At 43.5% G+C, this 17,265-nt stretch overlaps 1 protein-coding gene across 2 annotated transcripts; it reads left to right on the top strand.

Annotated features, from left to right (window-relative positions):
- The first annotated feature begins 32 nt into the window (after positions 1-32).
- LOC115117415 (protein FAM163A-like) lies at positions 33-13,768 on the top strand. Of its 2 annotated transcripts, XM_029645888.2 has the most exons (5): positions 33-5,748; positions 11,380-11,400; positions 11,499-11,619; positions 11,756-11,941; positions 12,076-13,768. In XM_029645888.2, the coding sequence occupies exons 3-5, from the start codon at positions 11,527-11,529 to the stop codon at positions 12,349-12,351; spliced, it is 555 nt and encodes a 184-aa protein (XP_029501748.1). In that variant the 5' UTR covers positions 33-5,748; positions 11,380-11,400; positions 11,499-11,526; the 3' UTR covers positions 12,352-13,768. The 2 variants fall into 2 exon arrangements, with proteins under 2 accessions (XP_029501748.1, XP_029501749.1); XM_029645889.2 differs by lacking the exon at positions 33-5,748 and having other exon boundaries at positions 10,858-11,400.
- Positions 13,769-17,265: the final 3,497 nt, after the last annotated feature.

Genomic DNA, 17,265 nt, shown 5'->3' with positions numbered 1-17,265 from the left:
AGAAGCAGGTTGACCACTGGTAAAAGTTGCTAAATGACGTTGTCATGTCATTGCGTGATAACGTAAAACTGCGTCATTACGTTGGCTACACAATAACCTTACTCAAATTGACTGGCCATCTCGGCAAAAAAATATGATTTGACATTTGTTCAGGTACAGACTCCCACTCTTTTCTGTACATGTTTCATTGAAGCATGTTGATCGATGTTTTAAGTTCTGTTCAAGATCAAACATTCGTGACCAACTATATTCATTTGGTTTGGCTCGTCGAACCCGTACTGCTGCTGCTGCAGTCAGCCAACAATTTGTCATTTGCTGAAATTGCTACTGGCTGTGCACGAGCCGAGCGCCTGCTGCCGACGTCCCTCACAATTGTTTTAATTTATTTTTTATTTCACCTTTATTTAACCAGGTAGGCTAGTTGAGAACAAGTTCTCATTTGCAACTGCGACCTGGCCAAGATAAAGCATAACAGTGTGAACAGACAACACAGAGTTACACATGGAGTAAACAATTAACAAGTCAATAACACAGTAGAAAAAAAAGGGGAGTCTATATACATTGTGTGCAAAAGGCATGAGGAGGTAGGCGAATAATTACAATTTTGTAGATTAACACTGGAGTGCTAAATGATCAGATGGTCATGTACAGGTAGAGATATTGGTGTGCAAAAGAGCAGAAAAGTACATAAATAAAAACAGTATGGGGATGAGGTAGGTGAAAATGGGTGGGCTATTTACCAATAGACTGTACAGCTGCAGCGATCGGTTAGCTGCTCAGATAGCAGATGTTTGAAGTTGGTGAGGGAGATAAAAGTCTCCAACTTCAGCGATTTTTGCAATTCGTTCCAGTCACAGGCAGCAGAGTACTGGAACGAAAGGCGGCCAAATGAGGTGTTGGCTTTAGGGATGATCAGTGAGATACACCTGCTGGAGCGCGTGCTACGGATGGGTGTTGCCATCCTGACCAGTGAACTGAGATAAGGCGGAGCTTTACCTAGCATGGACTTGTAGATGACCTGGAGCCAGTGGGTCTGGCGACGAATATGTAGCGAGGGCCGGCCGACTAGAGCATACAAGTCGCAGTGGTGGGTGGTATAAGGTGCTTTAGTGACAAAACGGATGGCACTGTGATAAACTGCATCCAGTTTGCTGAGTAGAGTGTTGGAAGCAATTTTGTAGATGACATCGCCAAAGTCGAGGATCGGTAGGATAGTCAGTTTTACTAGGGTAAGTTTGGCGGCGTGAGTGAGGAGTACAATGCACTTTTGCAGCCAGGCAAGTGTGTTGTGACTGAGTGTGTGACAGAGAAAATCGTTTTTGTTTCATTTAGAGGGAAAATGCGTGCATTTTAGTGTTTGAGTCACTTTTCAAAAGTTGCTAAAAGTTCCAAATGATTTTTTATTTTTTTTGTTGCTAGGTGCTGTTTGAAAAAAAAAATTGCCCGGGTAGTTTGAAAAGTTGCTAAATTGGTATCACTGGTCCCACCCCGTCCCAAAGCACTCACAAGTGGCCCAGTCCTCGCGCAGCAGTCCCGCCCAGCTGCAGTCAGAGCAGGAGATGTTCACCCCTCCTCCAGACTGCAAATGAATCGTGCATGCGGGCAGCCGCTGCTGGCTGATCCCGCCCTGGCTTACATTTTTTTTTAAACACTTATTAACTTGAATTAGGGCCAGACTAGTTACCATAATTTTCTCACATTGCCATTGGCAGTTTTTGCTATTGTCTCTTTTTGGTCCATTTAGATTGTTAATGTAGATTGTATGCAAAAAAATGTTATGGCTAAAAATGTTCTCATTTTACTGTGACTTGTGTGTTGACTGAGTGTGTGACATGACTACCCATGTAAGAGACGCAAACTCGGTCTCAACCTTTAAGTCTTTACTGAAGACTCATCTCTTCAGTGGGTCATATGATTGAGTGTAGTCTGGCCCAGGAGTGGGAAGGTGAACGGAAAGGCTCTGGAGCAACTAACCGCCCTTGCTGTCTCTGCCTGGCCGGTTCCCCTCTTTCCACTGGGATTCTCTGCCTCTAACCCTATTACAGGGGCTGAGTCACTGGCTTACTGGGGCTCTTTCATACCGTCCCTAGGAGGGGTGCGTCACTTGAGTGGGTTGAGTCACTGATGTGATCTTCCTGTCTGGGTTGGCGCCCCCCCCCCCCTTGGGGTGTGCTGTGGCGGAGATCTTTGTGGGCTATACTCGGCCTTGTCTCAGGATGGTAAGTTGGTGGTTGAAGATATCCCTCTAGTGGTGTGGGGGCTGTGCTTTGGCAACGTGGGTGGGGTTATATCCTTCCTGTTTGGCCCTGTCCGGGGGTGTCAAACATTCATCCTCGGATGGGGTCACAGTGTCTCCTGACCCCTCCTGTCTCAGCCTCCAGTATTTATGCTGCAGTAGTTTATGTGTCGGGGGGCTAGGGTCAGTTTGTTATATCTGGAGTACTTCTCCTGTCCTATTCGGTGTCCTGTGTGAATTTAAGTGTCCTCTCTCTAATTCTCTCTTTCTCTCTCTTTCTTTCTCTCTCTCGGAGGACCTGAGCCCTAGGACCATGCCTCAGGACTACCTGACATGATGACTCCTTGCTGTCCCCAGTCCACCTGGCCATGCTGCTGCTCCAGTTTCAACTGTTCTGCCTTATTATTATTTGACCATGTTGGTCATTTATGAACATTTGAACATCTTGGCCATGTTCTGTTATAATCTCCACCCGGCACAGCCAGAAGAGCACTGGCCACCCCACATAGCCTGGTTCCTCTCTAGGTTTCTTCCTAGGTTTTGGCCTTTCTAGGGAGTTTTTCCTAGCCACCGTGCTTCTACACCTGCATTGCTTGCTGTTTGGGGTTTTAGGCTGGGTTTCTGTACAGCACTTTGAGATATCAGCTGATGTACGAAGGGCTATATAAATACATTTGATTTGATTTGTACAGTCGTGGCCAAAAGTTGAGAATGACACAAATATTAATTTTCACAAAGTTTGCTGCTTCACTGTCTTTAGATATTTTTGTCAGATGTTACTATGGAATACTGAAGATGTTACTATAAATACAAGCATTTCATAAGTGTCATAGGCCTTTATTGAAAATTACATGAAGTTGATGCAAAGAGTCAATATTTGCACTGTTTACCCTTCTTTTTCAAGACCTCTGCAATCCGCCCTGGCATGCTGTCAAATAACTTCTGGGCCACATCCTGACTGATGGACTTTCTTGGGTGCCCTGAAGCCTTCTTCACAACAATTGAACCGCTCTCCTTGAAGTTCTTGATGATCCGATAAATGGTTGATTTAGGTGCAATCTTACTGGCAGCAATATCCTTGCCTGTGAAGCCCTTTTTGTGCAAAGCAATGATGACGGCACGTGTTTCCTTCCAGGTAACCATGGTTGACAGGAAGAACAATGATTCCAAGCACCACCCTCCTTTTGAAGCTTCCAGTCTGTTATTCAAACTCAATCAGCATGACAGAGTGATCTCCAGCCTTGTCCTTGTCAACACTCACACCTGTGTTAATGAGAGAATCACTGACATGATGTCAGCTGGTCCTTTTGTGGCAGGGCTGAAATGCAGTGGAAATGTTTTTTGGGGATTCAGTTCATTTGCATGGCAAAGAGGGACTTCGCAATTAATTACAATTCATCTGATCACTCTTCATAACATTCTGGAGTATATGCAAATTGCCATCATACAAACTGAGGCAGCAGACTTTGTGAAAATTAATATTTGTGTCATTCTCAAAACTTTTGGCCACGTCTGTAGGCTCCTAAGTGGACCATAAGGTTAAAAACCAAACCAAATCAAGAAAACTAAACTAAATAACAAAAAAATGTAATTCAATTAAAAATAATAATAATAATAATAAGTAACTCCGCCAGAGGGTCACTTTTGCTGGTCCCAAGCCCGGATAAGAGAGGAGGGTTGGAATTGTGACATAAAAAAAAACAAGAATCGACAGAAGAAAGTTCATTTGTAGTTCTAAACATATTTAGGGTGTTTTTTACTCACTTTTTGTCTCTCCCACGACGTTATTCCTCTCTCCTACAGCGTCCATCACAATTCCGCGCTCCTACAGCGTCCATCACAATTCCGCTCTCCTACAGCGTCCACAATTACATGCACATGGCACACGACTTTTGGGACAGCTAATAGCTACTTTCCTTACTGAGGAGTTGGCAACACTGTCCTCCGCTGCCTAACAAAGTCTAAACAAATGCAAGTTGAAGCTGCTATTTTACCCGTTGCATTGAATGTCTAAAATCACGTAAAACAAAAAGCATACATAGACCTACTACTGTTGGTCTACCAACCCAGCCCAGGCAAGCATTAGGGATTTTTTTTCTCCCCAACGTTTTGAGGGACATTGCCCACATTTCTGTGGATAAGGCCTAGGACTAGAGAACTAGTGCACGCAGTTAGATATTTCGAACTGAAAGTTATCGTTGACTGTCTTTCTAACACTGTAACAACATACCTTACTAACCTAATATGTTTGGGTCATGGGTGCCAAGGGATGGTGGTCCAACAGACGTTTTCATAATATTGTCTTTTTTTGGCAATACAATTGAGCCCAGCAGGTCAGTGACATAAGCCTAGTTTATGATTTAACGTTTTCCATAGCGGGCTTTAAACCCCATCCTCTGGTGTAGGATAGATGTGGTTGTCCCTGGAAGCTGATCTGAGGCCAGTTTGAAGTTAGAACGAGCGGTTTAAAGTTCAAATGAGAGGTTTGGTCATCTGATCCTACATCAGCAGAATCCACCCCGGGCGCCGTTGGATACCCATATCGCATATCGCAGGCTGTTGCGTTTTCTCGTTGGGAGTAGCTCTACGCGTAACATTATCCATTCTCCCCAATCCCCCAGTCTCAGCGGTATGATGGATAAAGCCTCTCCGACCACAGACAATCTCTGCCCGTATCAATGCCTCTGTGTCCCTACCGACACCATCTGGGAGATGCCATGAGATGTCAGCTGAGTTATTTCTCACGCCGTCTCAGTACAGGTGAGAGTGTGGAAACAAGGGACAACGGAAAAGAAGGATAACATGAGAGTTCGGTTATAGCGCGAATTGACTACAAGCTGCTGGAGCGAACAGGGCAAAGGATTTGTGCTGTCGAAGTAAAGCATCGGGCAACGGTGTAATACAGTATTCTAGTTAGTGCACCATTGACAATCACACCGAAAGTGTTTTAGGGAATATCCCAATCACAGGTTTGTGAAATACCAGGATACGGGCTTATCTGACAGGTACGTTTTTTAAAATACAATAATTGGTCCTGTGTTTCCCACTATTAATATCACTATTACTAGTTGCTATTGACGCCTTTCCTATAATGTCACTGTAGCCGATGTTATGTTTAAGAATACCCTGGCATTGCTGACCCCACTCCCTCAGTCATGTCCTTAGATGAGTGCCAGAAGGGTTATCAGTTTAAAGGTAGTGTAGATCCATTTCCAGGAAACTATTACATCTACATAATGGCATTGTGTGTGGGGTACAATTCATGTTATAGGAAGGGAAGAACTGCACAGAAACACTGTTTTGAATGCGTCCTTAATTCAAAGGCAAAGTTGCAAGACTGTTGAAGACCAGTAGTGTTCCAGTATGTCTGTGCTCATGTCTCAACCGTTCTGACAATGTTCACATTGACCTGTGCTGTGCTGATGATGTCATGTCTCTCTTCCCAGGGGACTGTGAGGTGCCGTCCACTCCTGACCTACAGGATGCCATCCTCCTGGTGCTGATTTACACAGGTGAGATCTGTGTGTGTGTGTGTGTGTAATGTTGAAAACAGTTCAAAAGCAGTGTATACACTTCCAGTGACTTTCAGGTGCAGGTTGCAAAATCAAAAGTCATGAATGGATACCCAGTGTTGAATAGATACCCAGTGTTGAATAGATACCCAGTGTTGAATAGATACCCAGTGTTGAATAGATACCCAGTGTTGAATAGATACCCAGTGTTGAATATGTACCCAGTGTTGAATAGATGCCCAGTGTTGAATAGATACCCAGTGTTGAATAGATACCCAGTGTTGAATAGATACCCAGTGTTGAATATGTACCCAGTGTTGAATGGATACCCAGTGTTGAATGGATACCCAGTGTTGAATAGATACCCAGTGTTGAATTGATACCCAGTGTTAAATGGATACCCAGTGTTGAATAGATACCCAGTGTTGAATGGATACCCCGTGTTGAATAGATACCCAGTGTTGAATATGTACCCAGTGTTGAATAGATACCCAGTGTTGAATGGATACCCAGTGTTGAATAGATACCCAGTGTTGAATATATACCCAGTGTTGAATAGATACCCAGTGTTGAATAGATACCCAGTGTTGAATAGATACCCAGTGTTGAATAGATACCCAGTGTTGAATAGATACCCAGTGTTGAATAGATACCCAGTGTTGAATAGATACCCAGTGTTGAATAGATACCCAGTGTTGAATAGATACCCAGTGTTGAATGGATACCCAGTGTTGAATGGATACCCAGTGTTGAATAGATACCCAGTGTTGAATAGATACCCAGTGTTGAATAGATACCCAGTGTTGAATGGATCGACTTCTGTTTAGTGCAACTTTTCAACCCAAAGATCTCCGTCAGGTAGACAACATAAAGAGTAGAACACTATGACTCTGCAACGGATGTTTTTGGATTATGACAAAGTAAGGAAGATGTACTGAGCTAGTTCAGGTATTTCTCAGTTGTATTCGTATCACTAAATTGTTGCATATAGCACCTTTAATGCAATAAAGTATAAACTCCAAACACTGGGACATATAGTTATAGTCTATTGGCAGCCACAGAAGACCAAGTATGACTGAATTCCCTGTAGACTTTTCTCTCTCCACACCTCCTCTTCTACCATTGTTCATTTCTGCAAGTGGTGCGTCTGTCCTAGACACACACACACACACACACACACACACACGCACACAGAGAGATTAGGAATGAGTGTGTATCTCTATTTACACGGAGAAGAGTGCTTTCAGAAGAGGGGTGAAGAGAGGGAGAGAGCAGAGAGGAAAGGGAGAGTCTCGCCTTGACTACCTGGCTAAATTGTCCCCTGATGGAAAAATATTGTTGCAGGAATGATTTTTGAATAATTGAACGTCCATGGCTTTAAAATTGCAGGCTCACCGAGATTTATTCCTGTGAAACGTTAGAAGCCACACACACCACAACGAAATATTAATATCATTATATTTAACAGAAGATATATTGAGGATCTACGATGATATTGCAAGTCTCTTCTCCTCTTTTCTCCTCTCTTCTCTTCTCCTCTTCTCTTCTCTTCTCCTCTCTTTCTCCTCTCTTCTTCTCTTCTCTTCTCTTCTCTTCTCTTCTCTCCTCTCCTCTCCTCTCCTTTCCTCTCCTCTCCTCTCCTTTCCTCTCCTCTCATGAATTCCCTGTAGACTATTTTACGTAGGTAATATAGTGATCCTGTTTTTCTCCTCTCCTCCATTGTCTCTCTCTTTCCTCCTGGTTAATAGTTAATGGAGTTTTTTGCAGATCCCTCCTGGGACCACAGGTTCCTTTTAGGTCATACAGTACAGGAGTGTGTGTGTGTGTCCACAGTCAAATCCCACAGCACTTTCTGACACAGTGTGTGCTGTGATGGTCAGAAAAGGTAGAGGGGTGAGTCTTCAACCCTATATTTTCTTCCAGGCTTTAACTCTCTGCCTCTTCCTTTCCTCCCTCTGTCTCTCTCGCCATTGTAATCATCCCCTGTTGTGTGATGAACTGCTTGGACATTGTCCATAGAGAGAGAAGGAGATGAGGAGAAGAGGAGGAGTAGAGAGGGTAGAAGGTTGGGAGAAGGAGAGAGAGAGAAGGGGGGGGGAGAGAAAGGCAGAGAGAGAAAGAGAGATGGAGATTTCACATTGCTTTTAACGGCATCAACCTGCCCATGCTGTATATAATTTAGAGCAGTGGTGACATAGAGGAGGAGCTGTCTGATGGACACAGATGCACGCACACAGATTTGTGGAATGCCCCTTCTCTCTCTCTCTCTCTCTCTCTCTCTCTCTCTCTCTCTCTCTCTCTCTCTCTCTCTCTCTCTCTATCTCTCTCAATTAAATTAAATTCAAGGGGCTTTATTGGCATGGGAAACATATGTTAACATTGCCAAAGCAAGTGAGGTAGATAATATACAAAAGTGAAATAAACAATTGAAATTAACAGTAAACATTTAATATACAGAAGTTTCAAAAGAATAAAGACATTACAAATGTCATATTATGTATATATACAGTCTTGTAATGATGTACAAATGGTTAATGTACAAAAGGGAAAATAAATATGCATAAATATTGGTTGTATTTACAATGGTGTTTGTTCTTCACTGGTTGACCTTTTCTTGTGGCAACAGGTCACACATCTTGCTGCTGTGATGGCACACTGTGGTATTTCACCCAGTAGATAAGGGAGTTTATCAAAATCGTGTTTGTTTTCAAATTCTTTGTGGATCTGTGTAATCTGAGGGAAATATCTGTCTCTAATATGGTCATACATTGGGCAGGAGGTTAGGAAGTGCAGCTCAGTCATCACCTCATTTTGTGGGCAGTGAGCACATAGCCTGTCTTCTCTTGAGAGCCAGGTCTGCCTACGGCGACCTTTCTCAATAGCAAGGCTTTGCTCACTGAGTCTGTACATAGTCAAAGCTTTCCTTAAGTTTGGGTCAGTCACAGTGGTCAGGTATTCTTCCACGGTGTACTCTCTGTTTAAGGCCAAGTAGCATTCTAGTTTGCTCTGTTTTTTTGTAAATTCTTTCCAATGTGTCAAGTAATTATCTTTTTGTTTTCTCATGATTTGGTTGGGACTAATTGTGTTGCTGTCCTGGGGCTCTGTGGGGTGTGTTTGTGTTTGTGAACAGAGCCCCGGGACCAGCGTGCTTAGGGGACTCTTCTCCAGGTTCATCTCTCTGTATGTGATGACTTTGTTATGGAAGGTTTGGGAGTCACTTACTTTTAGGTGGTTGTAGAATTTAACGTCTCTTTTCTAGATTTGGATAATTAGTGGGTATCGGCCTAATTCTGCTCTGCATGCATTATTTGGTGTTCTACTTTGTACACGGAGGATATTTTTGCAGAATTCTGCATGCAGAGTCTCAATTTGGTATTTGTCCCATTTTGTGAATTCTTGGTTGGTGAGCGGACCCCAGACCTCACAGCCATAAAGGGCAATGGGTTCTATAACTGATTCAAGTATTTTTAGCCAGATCCTAATTGGTACAGTGCCTTGCGAAAGTATTCGGCCCCCTTGAACTTTGCAACCTTTTGCCACATTTCAGGCTTCAAACATAAAGATATAAAACTGTATTTTTTTGTGAAGAATCAACAACAAGTGGGACACAATCATGAAGTGGAACGACATTTATTTGATATTTCAAACTTTTTTAACAAGCCAAAAACTGAAAAATTGGGCGTGCAAAATTATTCAGCCCCCTTAAATTAATACTTTGTAGCGCCACCTTTTGCTGCGATTACAGCTGTAAGTCGCTTGGGGTATGTCTCTATCAATTTTGCACATCGAGAGACTGAAATTTTTTCCCATTCCTCCTTGCAAAACAGCTCGAGCTCAGTGAGGTTGGATGGAGAGCATTTGTGAACAGCAGTTTTCAGTTCTTTCCACAGATTCTCGATTGGATTCAGGTCTGGACTTTGACTTGGCCATTCTACCACCTGGATATGTTTATTTTTGAACCATTCCATTGTAGATTTTGCTTTATGTTTTGGATCATTGTCTTGTTGGAAGACAAATCTTTGTCCCAGTCTCAGGTCTTTTGCAGACTCCATCAGGTTTTTTTCCAGAATGGTCCTGTATTTGGCTCCATCCATCTTCCCATCAATTTTAACCATCTTCCCTGTCCCTGCTGAAGAAAAGCAGGCCCAAACCATGATGCTGCCACCACCATGTTTGACAGTGGGGATGGTGTGTTCAGGGTGATGAGCTGTGTTGCTTTTACGCCAAACATAATGTTTTGCATTGTTGCCAAAAAGTTCAATTTTGGTTTCATCTGACCAGAGCACCTTCTTCCACATGTTTGGTGTGTCTCCCAGGTGGCTTGTGGCAAACTTTAAACGACACTTTTTATGGATATCTTTAAGAAATTGCTTTCTTCTTGCCACTCTTCCATAAAGGCCAGATTTGTGCAATATACGACTGATTGTTGTCCTATGGACAGAGTCTCCCACCTCAGCTGTAGATCTCTGCAGTTCATCCAGAGTGATCATGGGCCTCTTGGCTGCATCTCTGATCAGTCTTCTCCTTGTATGAGCTGAAAGTTTAGAGGGACGGCCAGCTCTTGGTAGATTTGCAGTGGTCTGATACTCCTTCCATTTCAATATTATCGCTTGCACAGTGCTCCTTGGGATGTTTAAAGCTTGGGAAATCTTTTTGTATCCAAATCCGGCTTTAAACTTCTTCACAACAGTATCTCGGACCTGCCTGGTGTGTTCCTTGTTCTTCATGATGCTCTCTGCGCTTTTAACGGACCTCTGAGACTATCACAGTGCAGGTGCATTTATACGGAGACTTGATTACACACAGGTGGATTGTATTTATCATCATTAGTCATTTAGGTCAACATTGGATCATTCAGAGATCCTCACTGAACTTCTGGAGAGAGTTTGCTGCACTGAAAGTAAAGGGGCTGAATAATTTTGCACGCCCAATTTTCAGTTTTTGGTTTGTTAAAAAAGTTTGAAATATCCAATAAATGTCGTTCCACTTCATGATTGTGTCCCACTTGTTGTTGATTCTTCACAAAAAAATACAGTTTTATATCTTTATGTTTGAAGCCTGAAATGTGGCAAAAGGTCGCAAAGTTCAAGGGGGCCGAATACTTTCGCAAGGCACTGTATGTTGAATTTGATGTTCCTTTTGATGGCATAGAATGCCCATCTTGCCTTGTCTCTCAGATCGTTCACAGCTTTGTGGAAGTTACCTGTGGCGCTGATGTTTAGGCCAAGGTATGTATAGTTTTTTGTGTTCTCTTGGGCAACGGTGTCTAGATGGAATTTGTATTTTTGATCCTGGCGACTGTACCTTTTTTGGAACACCATTATATTGATCTTACTGAGATTTACTCTCTCTCTCTCTCTCTCTCTCTCTCTGCCTCCTCCCCCTCTCCACTACCTGTCTCCTGATGTGAGTTCTGGGCCTGTATCCACAAAAAAACGTCTCGGAGGAGTGCTGATCTAGCATCAGTTTAGCATTTTATTTCATGATTAATAAGATTGTATGGACAGATCCTAGATCTGCTATCATATCCTGAGGCACATGGTAGACACGGGCCTGGCCTTAGTTCATTAAGATCATTGTTCTATCCCAACCAAACTAATTTAGGTCCTTTGATTGTCTTTGTTCTTGCAGGTATAGAACCCATTGCTGAATGTAAGTATTACACTCCTTTAATGTGCTGTCAAGTGATAGTTAAGAACATAGAGTATAACTAACTACTTCTCTCTCTCTCTCTCTCTCTCTTACTCCAGGGTTTGATGGAGAGTTGTAACCAGTTTAATGTCAGCAGGAACAGTTGTAATAAGTGGAGGACTTCTCGCCACAGTCATCCTGCTCTGCATTGTAGCAGTGCTGTGCTACTGCAGGCTCCAGGTAACCTGTGTGTGTGTGTCCATGTGACTGTGTGTATGTTTGTGTGTGCGTGTGCCCGTGTGTGTGTTTTATCTGGACAGTCTTTCATGAACAATAACTGATTGCAACAAAACCTCCCCTCCTTCACCAATTCCAGTACTACTGCTGTAAGAAAAATGAGTCGGAGGTGGACTTTGCTTCCATGGCTGGAGGAGGTGACAGAACGGGAGGAGGAGAAGGGGATGCTCAAGGGGAGGTTCAGGCTCACTTTGCCTGCAATGCCTGCAGCGCCCCTGGGATGGACAGCCTGGCTGTCACCCCTCTCTGCCTGGAGCCTCTGGAGGTTAGAGTACAGGACTAACACAAAACCCTAGACCTAAACCTAGAGCTACAGTAGGCAGTTGATCCATACATAGAATTTGAATGACTCATTCTATTTCAATCATTCTATTTCTATGGTGATTGTGTGTGTTCCAGGTGGGCCCTCCCCCCAACTACTGCCCCACCTGCTCCCCCTTCTGGCTACGCCCGGGACTTAGTGACGAGCTGCACAACGGAACCGAGCGGCTGGGATTCCATACGTATCACTATGACAACCCCGGACTGTGTCAATCACTGCCCCCGTCAGACACGCCGCAGGCGCCCTTCTTTTTGACCCAGCCCGGCCAATCCCCTTTGAGCTACTATAGCCCCGTTGACACCTACCCTAACACACCCTGCAGTAACAGACGCCCCTACAGCACACCGGTTTGACACACATGGACACATACACACACACACTGACGTCACACACGCACTCATACAAACACTCCTTCTCCCAGGGGAAAGAGACCCAGAGACATCTAGAGTATCACCCATCCAGGGGAGAGAGCCACACACTGAACCCACAGACGGAGCCTCCTGATCAGGACAGAACTACACACGGACCCTTGTCTGGTGCAGCGGTGTGGAGGTCTGGTCGTCTGGTAGCCCATACAGTGGAGGAGATGTTGGGTTTGACTATGGGAGATTACTACAGATGATGGGAGAAGATAGACGAGAGCAGCAACACACTGTTGTTTCTCTCTCTTTCTCTCGATCTGTCTTTCTCTCCCTCCTTTTCCATCATCTCTCTCCTCTGCCTGAAACCTGATAATGTGAACGAGGTGACTGACATGAGGGCTATATGTGTTTTCATTGTAAGTTTGTAAGATTTTTTAAAGGAGCAGTATGTCCCTGGTTGACCCTTAGAATTGTTTTGTTTGTTGCAGTTTTACATGTGATTTAAAAAATATATATATTGTAAGGGGATATCCGGATGCATTATATATAATCCTGGCTAAAACAATACAAACACACAAACATTTTAGCCAACGAGGGCATCTGTTTGTCTAATTCTATGATGTTTCACTTAGCCCTTACCCTTCAGTCCTTCAAAACAGAGATTCTGTACACTTACTAAAAGATGTTCATCATGACACTGTTGATAATATAGACTAGTATTGATAAAAGAGATTTGACTGTTTTCACACAATGCACTCACAGGGTGCGTCCCAAATGGCATTGTATTCCCTATATAGTACACTACTTTTGACCAGGACCCATATGGGTCTGGTCAAAAGTAGTGCACTATCTAGGGAACAGGATGCCATTTTCGACAAAGCCATAGTCTTCACATCTTAGTCTTCCTCACTTCTCGTCCTTTTGTGATTCTTTGTTAGAGAGTTGATGGGAAAATGGACATCTGTCTGTTCACGTGTTGATTTACTGGAAAAAAACACTCAAAGTTTGTGTTCACTGCTATGTAGTCACACACTCACACAAAGACACTGCTTGCTGCCTGTAGTCTGCCAATGAAGGTAACTTTAATATTGAATTCACTAATTCTATAATATATTAATTTGTTCTATTAAAGGTGGAATCTGAAAAATGACATCATCATACACAGCAGGGCAACTTCCTGCCTACAGACAATTTGCACTGTTCATTGACACATGCCCATATTGGGAAGAGCCAGTGACAGATTATAATTTAGTTGTTGATGATGTCTCTAAACAGGAAGTTGACCCGAGGTGTACGATGATGTCATGTAGCTGAGTCTCCCTTTAAAATGAACTCTCTGAAGATGAATTCCACGTTTAACACACAATGTTCCTTTTTGAAGATAAATGAATATGTATATCTGCCTGAACTCGTCTGTGTTTCTTCACTAACAATGAATCAAATAATATATACCATTTAGCAGACACTTTTATCCAAAGCGACTTGGGTGCATTCATGGTCCCTGCCGTTGCAAGGACCATGCTCTACCAACTGAGCACCGCAAATTAAAAGCAGACTCAGAAATTTGACAAATACATATAAATAAGCAATAACACAATGTCAGTCTAGACGCTGGCGTTATCATGCTTTCACACAACCTGGCTGTCCTGTGGGGTTTCTTTAAAGGTAGTTGTATGGAATCTGTGTCCGTGAGTTGTGTGAACAGGACTCTGCTGTTGGCAGATAGAATTTAAAAGAAATATATATATATTTCACCTTTATTTATTGATTTACAATTGCCACCTGGCCAAGATAAAGCAAAGCGGTTCGACACAACACAGAGTTACACATGGAGTAAAACAAACATATAGTCAATAATACAGTAGAAAAATAAGTCTATATACAATATGAGCAAATGAGGGGAGAAGGGAGGTAAAGGCAAAAAAAAGGCCATGGTGGCGAAGTAAATACAATATAGCAAGTAAAACACTGGAATGGTTGATTTGAAGTGGAAGAATGTGCAAAGTAGAAATAAAAATAATGGGGTGCAAAGGAGCAAAAATAAATAAATAAATACAGTAGGGAAAGAGGTAGTTGTTTGGGCTAAATTATAGAGGGGCTATGTACAGGTGCAGTAATCTGTGAGCTGCTCTGACAGCTGGTGCTTAAAGCTTGTGAGGGAGATAAGTGTTTCCAGTTTCAGAGATGTTTGTAGTTCGTTCCAGTCATTGGCAGCAGAGAACTGGAAGGAGAGGCAGCCAAAGGGAGAATTGGTTTTGGGGGTGACCAGAGAGATATACCTGCTGGAGTGCGTGCTACAGGTGGGTGCTGCTATGGTGACCAGCGAGCTGAGATAAGGGTGGACTTTACCTACCAGGGTCTTGTAGATGACCTGGTGCCAGTGGGTTTGGCGACGAGTATGAAGCGAGAGCCAGCCAACGAGAGCGTACAGGTCGCAGTGGTGGGTAGTATATGGGGCTTTGGTGACAAATCGGATGGCACTGTGATAGACTGCATCCAATTTATTGAGTAGGGTATTGGAGGCTATTTTGTAAATGACATCGCTGAAGTCGAGGATTGGTAGGATGGTCAGTTTTACAAGGGTCTGTTTGGCATAGTGAAGGATGCTCTGTTGCAGAATAGGAAGCCAATTCTAGATTTAACTTTGGATTGGAGATGCTTCATGTGAGTCTGGAAGGAGAGTTTACAGTCTAACCAGACACCTAGGTATTTGTAGTTGTCCACATATTCTACGTCAGAGCCGTCCAGAGTAGTGATGTTGGACAGGCGGGCAGGTGCAGGCAGCGATCGGTTGAAGAGCATGCATTTAGTTTTACTTGTATTTAAGAGCAATTGGAGGCCACAGAAGGAGAGTTGTATGGCATTGAAGCTCATCTGGAGGGTTGTTAACACAGTGTCCAAAGAAGGGCCAGAAGTATACAGAATGGATCAGTCTCTGGATCAGAGACTCACCAGCAGCAAGAGCGACATCATTGATGTATACAGAGAAGAGAGTCGGTCCAAGAATTGAACCCTGTGGCACCCCCATAGAGACTGTCAGAGGCCCGGACAACAGGCCCTCCGATTTGACACACTGAACTCTATCGGAGAAGTAGTTGGTGAACCAGGCGAGGCCATCATTTGAGAAACCAAGGCTGTCGAGTCTGCCGATGAGGATGTGGTGATTGACAGAGTTGAAAGCCTTGGCCAGGTCAATGAATAATGCTGCACAGTATTGTTTCTTATCGATTGCGGTTAAGATATTGTTTAGGACCTTGAGCGTGGCTGCGGTACACCCATGATCAGCTCTGAAACCAGATTGCATAGCGGAGAAGGTATGGTGGGATTCAAAATGGTCGGTTATCTGTTTGTTGACTTGGCTTTCGAAGACCTTCGAAAGGCAGGGTAGGATAGATTTAGGTCTGTAGCAGTTTGGGTCAAGAGTGTCCCCCCCTTTGAAGAGGGGGATGACCGCAGCTGCTTTCCAATCTTTGGGAATCTCAGATGACACGAAAGAGAGGTTGAACAGGCAACAATTTCAGCAGATAATTTTAGATTGATTATCTAGCCCGGCTGATTTGTAGGGGTCTAGATTTTGCAGCTCTTTCAGAACATCAGCTGACTGGATTTGGGAGAAGGAGAAATGGGGAAGGCTTGGGCGAGATGCTGTGGGGGGGTGCAGTGCTGTTGACCGGGGTAGGGGTAGCCAGGTGGAAAGCATGGCCAGCCGTAGAAAAATGCTTATTGAAATTCTCAATTATAGTGGATTTATCAGTGGTGAGTGTTTCCTATCTTCAGTGCAGTGGGCAGCTGGGAGGAGGTGCTCTTATTCTCAATGGACTTTACAGTGTCCCAGAACTTATTTGAGTTTGTGTTGCAGCAAGCAAATTTCTGCTTGAAAAAGCTAGCCTTGGCTTTTCTAACTGCCTGTGTATATTGGTTTCTAGCTTCCCTGAAAAGTTGCATATCACGGGGGCTGTTCGATGCTAATGCAGAACACCATAGGATGTTGTTGTGTTGGTTAAGGGCAGTCAGGTCTGGAGAGAACCAAGGGCTATATCTGTTCCTGGTTCTAAATTTCTTGAATAGGGCATGTTTATGAATAACATAGACATCACTGCAACCTGGAGTCAGATGAGGCCGTTTTAAAACAGTAATATTAGAACAAATAGTAAGAGTAAAGGATCATAAATGGTCACATATAAGTAAAGACAGTTTCATGTGTTTGTCTTTGTTTCCCTTCTGTTAATTAGAGGCTCCTGGTTCATCTGGAGAGCCGTCCCTGTGTTGTAGTTCAGAGATGTGATCAATCTATACAAAGCTCTGTGGGACCACAAGTTGTTTACTGTCGCTGAGATATCTGTAAGTATTACTGTAGTGGCAGGACCAGTTTAAACTCCTGGCAAACCCCTTTCAGCCCTGGTCTTCTGGAGACAATAGCACTGTGAGGAGAGGCACCCACACACCACACACATGCACTCACACACACACATTCCACACACTCATACCACACACACACACACACACACACACACACACACACACACACACACACACACACACACACACACACACACACACACACTAAACACTCCAGGGTAAATATCCTAAATACCAGGCATAGAACAGCATGAACCTTCTTACCTCATCATTAATATGCATCATTAATATGTGTGTTCTACGTGTGTGTCAGTGTGTGTGTGTGTGTATGTGTGTGTGTGTGTGTGTGTTGACTGGGTTGGGGGGTTTCAGGGTGGAGGAGTGTGAATCTCTTTACAGGGGAGCAATAGAGAGAGACTGAGATGAGGGTGAAGAGAATAAGAAAGGGGAGGACAGCAGTAGGTGTGTCTGTGTCACACACCTCATAAATATAAACCCCGTCAAACCTGTACCTCTTCATTTGTATGTGTTTCTGTGTGTGTTTCG

The sequence above is a fragment of the Oncorhynchus nerka genome, linkage group LG2, assembly GCF_034236695.1.
Source record: "Oncorhynchus nerka isolate Pitt River linkage group LG2, Oner_Uvic_2.0, whole genome shotgun sequence".
NCBI classification, from domain to species: domain Eukaryota; kingdom Metazoa; phylum Chordata; class Actinopteri; order Salmoniformes; family Salmonidae; genus Oncorhynchus; species Oncorhynchus nerka.
This window is presented reverse-complemented; position numbering and strand designations above follow the sequence as displayed.

Coding starts and splice junctions, on each gene's coding strand:
- LOC115117415 (XM_029645888.2), top strand. CDS start 11,527: ATGTCAGCAGGAACAGTTGTAATAAGTGGAGGACTTCTCGCCACAGTC. Junction 11,620..11,755: donor TGTGCTACTGCAGGCTCCAG/GTAACCTGTGTG, acceptor CACCAATTCCAG/TACTACTGCTGTAAGAAAAA. Junction 11,942..12,075: donor TCTGCCTGGAGCCTCTGGAG/GTTAGAGTACAG, acceptor TGTGTGTTCCAG/GTGGGCCCTCCCCCCAACTA.